The 12,635-nt window shown below is 29.9% G+C and overlaps 1 protein-coding gene across 4 annotated transcripts in view; it reads right to left on the bottom strand.

Moving 5' to 3' along the window:
- The window catches only part of LOC117167059 (MAGUK p55 subfamily member 5-A), a 181,262-nt gene that overhangs the window by 110,540 nt on the left and 58,087 nt on the right, over positions 1 to 12,635 (bottom strand). For 3 of the 4 annotated variants that reach the window (XM_033351645.1, XM_033351643.1, XM_033351642.1), the window contains 3 exons: positions 4,468 to 4,528; positions 3,662 to 3,740; positions 920 to 1,005 (listed from right to left, as the gene is read on the bottom strand). In XM_033351645.1, coding sequence (XP_033207536.1) covers positions 920 to 1,005; positions 3,662 to 3,740; positions 4,468 to 4,528 — 226 coding nt within the window. The remainder of the gene's footprint in view (positions 1 to 919; positions 1,006 to 3,661; positions 3,741 to 4,467; positions 4,529 to 12,635) is intronic. The other variant, XM_033351644.1, reaches the window with a different exon arrangement.

Raw genomic sequence — 12,635 nt, 5'->3', positions numbered from 1 at the left:
TTAATTGTCTTGGTCGAAAATTCAACTATGTAAATTAAAATGTAGGTTTTTTGTTGAAAATGAAACTACATACTTGGTTAAAATGTTACGTATTTTGTGGAGTATTTAGCTCTTTTTGGTAGAATACTAATATTCTTGGTAGAAAAGTTATCTTTTTGTTTTAAAATTGAAGTATTAGGTAGAAAATTCAACTATTTTGTTGAAGGAACATCTTATTGGCTTGAAAATTCAATATTGTAGATGAATTTTTTTCTTTATGCATTACAAAATCTTTCTTGATTGCAAATTTGTCTTGTGGATTTGAAAAATCATCTATTTTGGCCGAAAGATAATCTTTTTGATTAAAAATGCAACTGCTTATTTTTAAAATTAGTTTATTTTTGTTGAGAAGTCAAACTTTTAATTGGAAACTTGTCCTTTTTGGTCCAATTCAATTGTTGTTGATTTTAAATGAAAATGTGTTCTTGGTTGAAGAAACAATTAGTACATTTTTTGTTGCGAATTCATATTACATATTTGGTAAAAAATCTAATTACTTGGTTGCAAGTTGAACTAATTTGTTCATTCATAAGAAACAGAAAGTAAATTAAGAAAAAAATTAGTTTTAGAGATTTTCAGAAAAAACTTTACATGACTTATGCACGGTCCCTGATCAGCCGTGGAGACAATTTTTCGGTATGTTGTGCTTACTCGAAAAGGATGACATATTATTTTAGCCAATTAGCGAAGAAGCTCAACAAATGATTTTCAAGAAAAAATAGAGAAATAGTAGTATTAGCGGGAAATTATAAAAAAATAGTGCCTTTAGTGTAATTTTTTTAGAAACAGTAGCAAAAGAGTGCAATAGTTAAAAAAAAGCTTCAAATAGTGTAAATAGTGTGGCGACTCCGAGGTCTGAAATAAGTGAAAAAATACTCACTTGTCAGATAGTGTGACAGTAATTTGACTGCTTGATACATCTTTTTCGGTAGCACCTTCGCTTGACGAAGCAGCTCCTTCGCTTATCTGAAATAAATAATAAGTAGAGTTAATAACAATTAAAGAATGAAGAAACATATTCTATAAATCAAGTAGAGTTTTTAAATAAATTTTTGTCATGTAGTTTAAACTAGGAAAAGACTTTTTGATTACGTTTTATGTGGCCTTCAAAGCTTAAAAAAGACTTTGAATTTGTAAAGATCACTATGATTGCTGCGGAAGTGAAGGCCAAGTAATAATCTTCCTGGCTAGTCAAGTGGCTAGTGCATAGTAGTATCATCAAAGTATACTGTATAGTAAAAGCTTAGTAAAATGCAATGAAAGATTAATGGTTGAAACAGATGATTGCATAACTAAAGCCTGAGGCCCAACCTGTAGAACATAAACTAATACTCAGAGCAGAAATTTACGCTAGAAAACGCACACAAAGCCAAGGCCATATAATCCTAGTGACCATTTCATTGATTTTACATTCCTCATTTAATTTCCCAAATTTTTTATCGATTTCCGCTTTGCGCATCGCAAGTCTAGTGGTTTAGGAAAATAGTTCAAAGGATCTTAGTGATGTGAGTCTATTTGAAAAATAATTTTTTAAAGAAAATTGATTCATTATATTTATCTGATTGCAAAAGTGATGTAACGAAATTTGTACAAATATTTCACGCAATCTTCTTAAAACCCTGATTGGCTTTTTAATAACTTAAAATTCCTCCATTTGTTATATTTGAAGTTGAAAAACTAAATCCGCTGCTAACTTTCAATTTGTTTGCAACTGTTAATTTAATTTGTTACCTTTATGGTGGCGAAATAATCAATTGCTTTTAAAAATAGACATCTGAAATAATCTTTTTTAAAAGATTAAAACTTAACTTCATTATATAACAAAATTATGTATTGCCTTTAATTTTTTAAATACGGGAAGATGATGAAATTTCAAAAGATTTTAGGAGATATCTTTCTAATTCCAACGTTTCTGAAATATTTCAAAATATTTTAAGGGATTACTAATTTTTTAAAGTTATTTTAATAGATTTCAATAGATTTAGAGGAATTTCAAAAGATTTAAAGCGATTTTAGACCAGTTTAAGAGATTAACAATAATTTTATGGGATTTCAAGGGATTACAAATATTTCAGGGCATATCATAAAACTTTTGGAGGTTTCAATGGGCTTCAAAGAATTGTAAATATTTTCGAATATTTTAGGAATCATATCACTTAAAAAAGGATTGCAAATAACTTCAAAACATTACAAGGGATTTCAAAACATGTTTTCAGATTTAATGGCCTATAAAAGGATTTTAAGGAATTTCATAACATTTTTAAGGATTTTAATTAATTTTAGAAGACTTCAAGTTATTCAAAGAGATATTAAGAATTTTCTAAAAGTTTTCGATGGGTTTGAAAACAATCCACGGGATAATATAATACTTCTAAAGGTTTCACGTGGTTTCAAAAGATTTCAAGAGATTTTACAATATTTCCAGATGTTTCTAAAGATTTCAAGTCATTTTACAGGATTTCAAGCGATTTCTAAACATTTTAAGGAAATTGAGAGGATATCTTGGGATTTTAAAATATTTTATAAGATTTCAATGGGACTCTAAGAATTTCTTTGAAGAGATTTTATGGGACCGGAGAAATGTATAGGATTTCATGAGCTTTCAGAAGTATTGTTTTTTACAGGATTTGTGGCCAGTGAACCGTTAGTTGCCATTTTTTATATATTACCATATTTAAAGTACTAGGACTCATAAACAAAGTGCTTAATTAATGAAAATACATTTTTTGTACTAATTTAGCCCTTCTCAGTGCAACACAACTTTGTACTTGAAATATGGAAAGATGTTATACAATCACGCAGGAAGCGCGTGTGTTTGTTGTCTAGTTATTCAAAATATAACAGTTTATAATTTTAATTGATTTGAGTTTCGAATCTTCTAAATTTAAGCGTCTCTAAATTTATAATTATCTTAATTTTAAATTCTTCTAATATCAGATGCTATCGACCCCCACCCCATCCCCCTAAAATGTCGCTTCAAATTAACGCCTAGCTAATGTAACCACTTTTTTTCAAAGTGTTTCGTTTTGGTAATTTATGAAAACTAAAATTTAAAGATATTATATTTAGTTTTTTCATTTTCAGTTGCAGACTGAAATATATAAATTTCGATTGTCGTAAGAAGACTGGCATTACTACGTACTTTACTCTCGTGCACGTTTTTCTGTATTGTTATTATCGATCGTAACTTATCCGTCTTCGTAATCTTTTTTCTTTTTCATGAGAGAAAACTTTTGGCCTTTAACCTTTAGTTCAGTTGAGGATATGAGAGGTGTCTTCCAAAATATTAAAAACTTAAACGATTGGAAACTTTCACGGCAGTTGCACGAAAAAGAATAGCTTAGGCGAGCTGAATCTTATTTCGATGTAAATCTCAAAAGTTTTCTTGATATATTTTTGTTTGTCAGTCTCAAACAATAGCGACTAAACTTTAATATTTTGAAAATTGTAATTTATTTACAGTATAGTTCACATACTTAGCTTTCACTTGAATTTAAAACTAACTTTTAATTACAGAACTAGAATTTTAATAGTAGGAGGAAAAATTGCTGTGTTGTTAAATGTTTACTGCGAGTAACAAATATTGGCGATTCGCTGAGCGGGAATAAATTTTTATGCATACCTGTTGATAGAGTACTGTAATATCTCGAGGTTGTATTCTCTTGAAATCACTCAGTTTCTGCAAGCGTTCTTTCGCTCCTCTGAAAAGAAATAAAGAAAAAGTATTATTGTCCTTTAGAAGCAATCTGGAACTGGGCGTTATTTGAAATTCGAATATTAAAATCAGCTATTTATAACAGTAATATTGGACCAATTTTTTAATCCACATATAAAAAATACAGTTTTACAAAAAAATGTTAAATAGTTATTTTACGTTTTCTAATTTCTTTAAATTCTTTAGAACTGAAATGCTTTCTCCAGATAAGTTTGACAACCCTTAAATTTTCATCTAAAGTTTCAAACTATTTCAGCCACAAGATTTAGGGCATTTATGGGAAGCGAAAATACGAAAACATTTTGAAACTTTAGCTTTGTTTCCAAACTTCCCACGTAATTGGAGAAATATTAAAAAGTTTTGATTTTATGTAACTGAATATTATTTCAAGATAAAATTAATATCAAAGTCCAATTAAAAAAAAAGATCCTGCATTATCATGACAAGTAATTCTGCATTTAAAATTTAATTTGAAAAAATTATCTTTCATGTTTTGATTAAAAACCGCTTTTCAAATGCTTTGCATCTTAATTAAATATTTAATTGTTCGAGTATTAAAAAGCAATTCTCATAAGGAAATAGCTGACTGCATACAAAAATAAAAATCTTAAAATTAAAACAATATAAGCAAATTAATTAGACACGAGGTAAATTATTTAAAACACAAAATCAAATAATTTGCCGATCAAAATTCAGCAAATATTCTTAATTACCTTTCAACTGCTATCACCCAAGCGTCGTTTATGTTTCCAGCGTTTGGCCCGTCCAATTCTTCTGCCGACAAGGATAAAAAAATGTTAGTGAAAATGAATTTCTTAAATTTAAATTACATCAAATATTCTAATTAATACGAATTCATAAGCTATTTCTAATTCGTTTAAATGCTTATATTATGTTTTTGCAATTTTTCAGCGTAATTTTATGGACATTTCTAGAAATATTTAGCAGAAGCGTTTGAAAAATTTATGGGAAAATAGAAATATTGCATGTAAAGTATTGCACTAAAATTCGATGCATTTTTTCACACAGATCTTCAATAAACTGGCTAACAAACACGCGCGCGGTTTTTAAGTACTAAGTTGTATTGTAATGAGAATTCTCGAAGTCTCATTTTGAAGCCAAGGGACTTGTTTAAAAAAATGCTATCCGCTATATTCGATCCGCCATTTTGAATATTAAAGATTTCCAAATTTGACTACAAACTCGTAATCAGCGTCCCAAAGAATCATTGCGACGTTATTTTCAGTCAATTTACTATTATTTATTCGTCACAATTAGATTTATTGTGTAAAAAGGCATATTTTTTTTACTTTTTTACTTAGAAAATCCATTATGTTACAAAACATATATTTTCAAAGCTTCTTAATGTTAAATTAAGGTCCACAATACATTTAAATTACTTTTTTTATGTAATTTGTTAAAAACTACGTGAAAAATATTCAAAAACTAAGTAAAAAAGAAGCCATACATGTATGGCACCATGCCGAAAGGGGTTTAAATATTTCTGTGTTAGTCTTAAATAAGGGTTTGATCACTCCGAAATTTTTTGAAATCTTTTAAATCTTTCAGAATGTTTTAAAATGCCTTCGAATTTTATGATAGCTCATTAAAGCGTATAGATTTCTCTGGCACTTCATAAAATACCTTAAAATTATTTTAAATACTTTAAATTCAGCATTTTTTAAATTCCGTGATAAACAATTTAGAAAATTTGAAAGCCCTTGAAATCCCACACATTTTTTTCAATCATTTAAAATACATTACAATTTTTTTAATTTTTTGAAATTACTTGAAATCCTCAGAATCCCATTGAAATTTAGAAATACAGTGAAACTCTACTATAGCACCGATTTTGGGGCTGACGGTGGGTGGAAACTAACTCATTATAGCCTGCTCCGATTTTGTTTGTTCACGCCTGAGTGCTCGCCTGAGTGCCAACCGCAGACTCCGCGCACCCCGCGGAGATCCTGTTACACCTACCTGCGGGAACCACTTGAAATCTTTAGAAACTTTGTAATATCCCGTGAAATATTTTGAAATTCATCAAGAACTTTTGAATTATCGTTAAATCTGTACATCCCTTGAAGTCTTCTAATATTAGTTGAAATTCACAAAAATCCTTAAAATTCTTTAAAATCCTTTCACAGACTATAGAATTTTAAAAGATTCTTAGAAATCCCTTGTGATTTTTTTAAATTACTTGCAGTCCATTTGAAAATCTCTTAAAATCTTTTGAAATACTTAGAAAATTCCTAAAGTTATTAAAAACAATTTCACCTTTCATACAAATTCCTTGAAATCCATTGCCTATTTTAAAAATTTTGTGATATACACCGAAATATTTGCAAACCCAATAATAACTTCTTAAATCTGTTTAAATCTCTCAAAATCCCTTGCAACCTTCTTATATCGATTAAAATTGACAGATATTCTGTGAATTTCTTTGCAATCTTTTATAATTCTTTCTTCTAGAAATTATTTTAAATCGCTACATTTTTTTACTATAAATCGCTTGAAATTCCTAACATTCTTGGTAATCTTTTAAATTGGTGTAAAATTCCTTTAAATCTTTTGAAATATTGTGAAATCTTTAGAAATCTTTGAAATCGTAATATCTGATCTACAATCAAAATTTGAACGAACAATTAATGGCATGAAATAATTATATTTATTCAATTAAATTACGTCTTATTCTCTCATCAAAGTAGATAATTTGCGATCTGTGCTTGAAGGAACAATGAAATATTTCACCACCATAAACAACCTCAAAAGAAATAAACAGTAGTTTTAAAAAATGTAAGGAGCGGATTTTATTTTTAAATTTTCAAATGCAATTAATGGTGCAATTTCAAGGCATTCAATATCTTATCAGGTTTTTAACAACAATGAATACGACATTTTCGAGTAATTTCGTGACACCACCTTGTTTTTAGATAGAATCTGTCCTTCTCCATAATCTCGTTCTTATTTCACGTTGTTTCTATAAACATGTCTCTGATAAGAAGGAAGTTATGCATAATATGAGGAATCTCGGCCGCATTTCCATAAAAGATTAAAACGGTATACAAGATACTGAAAGCGAAAGCCAAATCTAGATTCAACTTGGGAAATATACGGATAAGAGAAATGTGCCATAAAGTAAGTAGTACTAGTACCACTTCACACAGATCCTCGGGAAAACTTAATCATAGTCTCAACCTCGAACTCTCTCAAATAATCATAAATTCACACGCGATTCTATAAATATACAACATTTCCCATCAAATCTTTACCTCCATATAAAACTCAACAATACTTTATTATAACGCCTTGCAATCTTGCATTCCACTCTTTCAGAAAATACACTCAGAAAAATGTTTTCAATTAAATCATCTACAAATTTATTGAATAAATAATTTATTTCTAACTACGTTTTTTACCATTTTTCATTATGTACATAATATATACATAATATGCTATAAACCCAACTCTCGAATTCCGTTCCCCCGTTATCAGCCTTCCTAGAACTGCTGGCCCCCGCTGTTTATCAGCGCGCAGGTTGAGAGACGATTGCAACTTTCGCCTCGGAAAGGCCGCTGGCCGTGAGTATTCAGTAAAGTATATTAAGCAATATTCTGCATTCCAATTGGAAACGGTTTGGGCGCCCCTGGATGGACAAATGCGAGAGTTCGGTATATATTCATTGAAAACAAATGGCATTATTACGAGTTTACGACACAGACGATCACTGCTTAACTTCAGTGATCGGTCGAGAAGCCTTTTCATAAAAAAAACCTTTCCATATGTTCAAGTTGACAAACCAAATTAGAAATTATCTTCTTTATAAATTTTCAATTAAAAATTATTATGCCATTTTGATCTTTTTTTAATATTATAATTCATTAAAATATTAGGGCTTATTTTAGTTCAAAGCATTTTAATTTTGAACAACTTAAATTAAAATTTTTAATGCTTCAAATGCAAGAATTACAACTTATAATGCTTTATATTTAAAATTATGATTTAATTTTCGAAACTTGGATCCTAATCTCTTCCATTTTTTTATGTCGTGAATTATATTCTTTCAAGTATAAAAAAGTTTTATTTTTAATTTAATTTTGTAATTCTCCATTTTTCAAAGTTTTAATGTTAAATTATTCAATTTTGGTCCTTCTTAAATAATAATGATTAAATTATTAAATGTACATGAACGGGGAAATGCCAACATATATAGTATTAAACATTCCTTTTAAAAAAAATTACTTTCATATCCCGGTTCTTCCCCCGTCTCAAAAAATTCCCGTTTATCACAGATTCCTACCACCCTTCGCAGTAGTTAAATCTTCTACATCTGTACCAGATGAAAGAATAATATAAAGGAAGGAAAATGGAGATTCATTATAAAATGTTAAACAACACAACGGTGACTATTCCATTGTCTTTCATAAGGCTGCGAACAGATGAATTTACTTTTCTACGAGAGAGACTAAAAAGATTATTTTTCCTTTCGTTCAGTTTGCTTTTCCTCAAGTATAGTTTAATTCTGCCTATGTGAACTGTAGGAGCAACGATATGCCCATGATGTTTAATGAACCTCTTTGCAGTCCTGCCTATGCAAATTAAACCAATCGTCTCTATGTCGTTCTCTCGTCCTGCTAAATTGTTAATTCTCTTTCAAGGCGGTACGGTTATAAGGCTCTCTTTTTATCGACTGCGAATACTTAACGAACCATTGTAATTTATAGGACCAGCACCAAACGCGAGAAAGGTCAAGAAATGTTGTAGCACATCTACAATTGGATCGACAAAGTCACTTCCGCACTTAGTGTGTGCATTCGTTTATGCATTTTTGGCTGGAAAATAAACCCCGTAACATTTTTTTTTTCAAACTTACAAAAGAATCCTGTTCTTTTAGTGTTGTTAACGGAAGAAAATAATTATAAGCTGTCGATTGTCTAATGATATAAGCAGATTACTTCACTCACTGACAAAAACATAATTAAAATAAAACATTGTATTTTTATACTAAAACAATATATTTTAGATATAAATAAATGTAATAAATCTCTTAATAGACGAAATACTTGTACTTTCACACAAAAGAAACGATTTTTTGACAAAAGAATAAAATTTACAACCAAATGGTCGAATTTTCAAAGAAAAAAGAATTAAATTCAACCAAAATCAATTGCATTTTTAATAAAGTAGTCGAATCTTTAAGCCGAATAAGCGAATTTTAAACTAAACAGATGAATTTTTCGAAAAAATATGACTTTAACAAACTAGTTGAATTTTTGAACTAGAGGTTGAATTTTAAAACTAATAATTGAATTTTCAACTTACGAATATGAGGTTTCAACCAGATCGTTGAATTTTCAAATGAAAAAGAAATTTTTTTTTAAAGATAGCTGAAATTTCAATCGAAAAGGATGAATTTTCTATCATAAAAAGACGAATTTTCAACAAATTAGTTAAACTTTAAACAAAATAATTCATTTTTTTAAAAAAAGGGGAATGATTAACTAAATTGATGAATCGTCAACAATAAGATTAATTTTTAACAAATCAGGTTCACTTGGAACCCAAAGCTGAATTTTTAACAAAAAATATTCAATCTTAACAAAAAATATAATACATAGTTGATGTTTCAACCAAGAAAAGATTTTAATTTTTAATCAAAGACAATTGAATTCAATCAAAAAAAAAAAAAATACCATATGCCAACAAAATAGTTGAATCCTCAACCAAAACAGATTAATTTTTAACCAAAAAGTTGCATTTTTAAACAAAAAAGATAACATTTCGACAAGAAGAAAAGAGTTTTTAAACCAACATGGTGTAGCTCCTAGAAAACTGTTAAATTTTTCACCCGAAAATATTAATTTTCTACCATGACTTTATTTCCGATCAAATATAAAAAATACATTTATAACAAAAAATTAAATAGTTTTAACAAAATTCTTGAATTCTCAACTAAAAACAATCAATTTTTAACCAATAATGGAACAGTTTCATTTTCAGCAAAAAAATTAATTTTCAACAAAATAGTTAAATCTTTGAACAATGTAATGAATGGTTAACAAAGTAGTTCAAGATTCAAACAAGTAGTTGAATTTCCTATCAAAAAAGATGAAGTCTCAATTGAAAATTTAATAGGCGAATTTTCAGCTAAAAACTGTCAGTTTATAACCAAAAATAGAATGGTTAAAGTTTCAGTTAACAAAATGAATTTCAAACAAACAAAAAATCGAATTTTCAACGACATATTTTCTTCAACCAAATAGTGGAATTTTTAAACAAAAGAGATGAACTCCGAACTAAAAATACAATAGTAGACTTTTGAATTAAAAAGAGGTTATTTTTTAACGAAAAGTATAGTTGGATTTTCTTATTGGGCTTTATTAATTCATTTCGCATTTAAGCAAAAAAACGAGAAGAAGGATCAGTTTCTTGAAAACGAGGAAAGAAAGACGAATTCTTTTTAAAAAACGGATTGCAAAGGAAATTTTGTTCGTTCTGTATGAAGTCTTCATATAAAATCGGTTTTCAAAATTTAAACGAAAATTTCAGGAAGACATTCAACTTTTTTTACGTTATTTCAAACAAAAAATGTTTTCATCGTTATTATTGAGTGAAATGAGATCTAATACACGCAGAAAAAAGAAATGTAATATTTACTTATCAAGAATTGTACAGGGTTTCTTGTGACCGTAACAGTATAAACTGCTCTTAATAAGAGGGTGAAAATGTCAAAATCACTTAGCATTTCGTAAATGTCACAATGAAATTAAGGTTAATTCAACAGTTATTCTTCAGTAAAATAAACCTCTATTCCCTCGTATTACATACTGAACGACATTTAAAATCCACTGAACCGAGATTACAATAGTATTGCAGTGGGCATTACCAAAAGATCGGTACATGCTACCGACCCGATCGGTTTACTTAACTCGCCCCTAAAGTCGCAACGCAACCTATCCGCGCGGAGCACCGGGTGAATTCACGACGCAATCGACAATGAATGGATTGCATCACCTAAAAAACATTCCTTTTTGAAATTTCTGTGACAGTCGTCAAATTACTCCATATTACCACTTTGCAAGGAAGGGGTTTTATAAAAATAATACAATTTTGGATGGCACAACTTATTAACAGATCGCGTAAACTTGAGAGCTTATTGGAGCAAGACGTTTTTTTGTTCCGTGACTGTTTCAGCTGACATATAGATATGATGTGAATGCTAGAACTTTTATTGTGTACCGCGATGGCATGTTTGCGTATTCAGAAGTCGTTCCCGAGGTCACCACCCACAGTTACAAATGCATTTCAAAATTATTTTACAAATCGCAACTCATATGCTAGTGTAGTGGTTAAGACTGTTGACTTGCGTGCTTAGGTTCATGCGTTCGAATCACTCCCCCCCCCCCATTGCGTGCGAAATTTTAATTGTATTATAAGCATTATAAGTTACAAATAACGATTGATTATAAGTATATCCGAAAACATTTATAAGAAATAACCGTGCGCTTATTTATTAATTATTTTTTAGCAATACTTTTTCACAATTTATAGTGCTGTCTTAACTGTAGTCTACGCCGATAATAAAATTCAGATGTCTTTGTATTATTCGTTAAAGTGACATGATAATTCGTACTTGCAGCATCCAGGAACTGTACAGAATAGCGACTGGATCGGTAATATCTACTGATCCGCAGGTCAGTACCACTTGAGAATCGGTACTAGTAACCATCATTGATAGTCATTCTTATTTGCCTATAATTGTAACGTTTTCTGAACTGTTATGTTGTTCATATACGTACTAGGAAGATCGGTAGATTTAACTTGGTTTTCAGTAAAATGTAAGGTTCTTTTTTCTGCGTGTAGAGATATGAACTCTGTAATGTAGTCATACAATAAAGGTTTCATGAAAGAAACCAAATATCCGTAGGAATGCAAGTTAACACCGTATATTCCTATTTCAAATATCCGGAATATTATTCTTCGGAGTTAATTGTCGATTAAACTTCATTCAGGATGGATTCCATATTTCAGGATGATTTAGTCTTGATAGCCTGTAACAGCGATGCTATACTTATCTAATACTGATCGTCCAAAGTACAATCGATTCTAAGGGAAATGTAATTAACGTCATGTCGTGTCACGTTTTCCAGAAAAGAAAAAAATTAAGACTGTACTGATATGGGGTCACCCATATATTAAGAAAGGCTTATAGGAGGGTTATTAAAAGATTCAAGAGGAGCTCTTATAGCCCTGTTACGACTGGGGGATGGTTCGAGAAATGTTACATAATATTCTTTTTAAATAATAATTTTAGAAAGATGAAATAATTTAAAAAGGTATAGATAGAATTAAAAAAATGTACATTTTGAAATTTGTTTTCGAGGTACGTATAAAAGTGGAGGTATTTCCGGGGGTGTTAGTTGATATTTACCGGTTTTTTCAATAAAGAAAACACTTAATCCTCAAGGGAATCTCAAAAAAATTTTATTCAAAGTATTGGCCATTAAATTCTACACATTTTGCCCATCTTTCAGGCAAATCATGGATACCATTCCAAAAAAACTTTTTCTCTTTCGAGGCAAACCATTTGACGAGCCATTTTTCGACTTCTTCAAAATTGGCGAAGCGCTGCTCTGCGAATGAGTGTCCCATCGATCCGAAAAGGTGATAGACGGACGGGGCGAGGTCTAGAGAGTACGGCGGGTGCGATAATATTTCCCAATTCAATGCTTTTAATGTGTTCTTCGCCATTTTAGAGGTATGAGACGGTGCGTTGTCATGTAGTACCAGGTGTATACATATGAAACCGGTATTTTTTCAAGAAAAAAACACATTTATTTCAAGAGAATGATAACAAATATTTTATTCAAAGTATGCGCCC

The sequence above is a fragment of the Belonocnema kinseyi genome, chromosome 2 (genome assembly GCF_010883055.1).
Source record: "Belonocnema kinseyi isolate 2016_QV_RU_SX_M_011 chromosome 2, B_treatae_v1, whole genome shotgun sequence".
In the NCBI taxonomy this organism is placed as follows: Eukaryota; Metazoa; Arthropoda; class Insecta; order Hymenoptera; family Cynipidae; genus Belonocnema; species Belonocnema kinseyi.
Note: the sequence above shows the minus strand (reverse complement) of the source record. Positions and strands in the feature narration are given on the sequence as shown.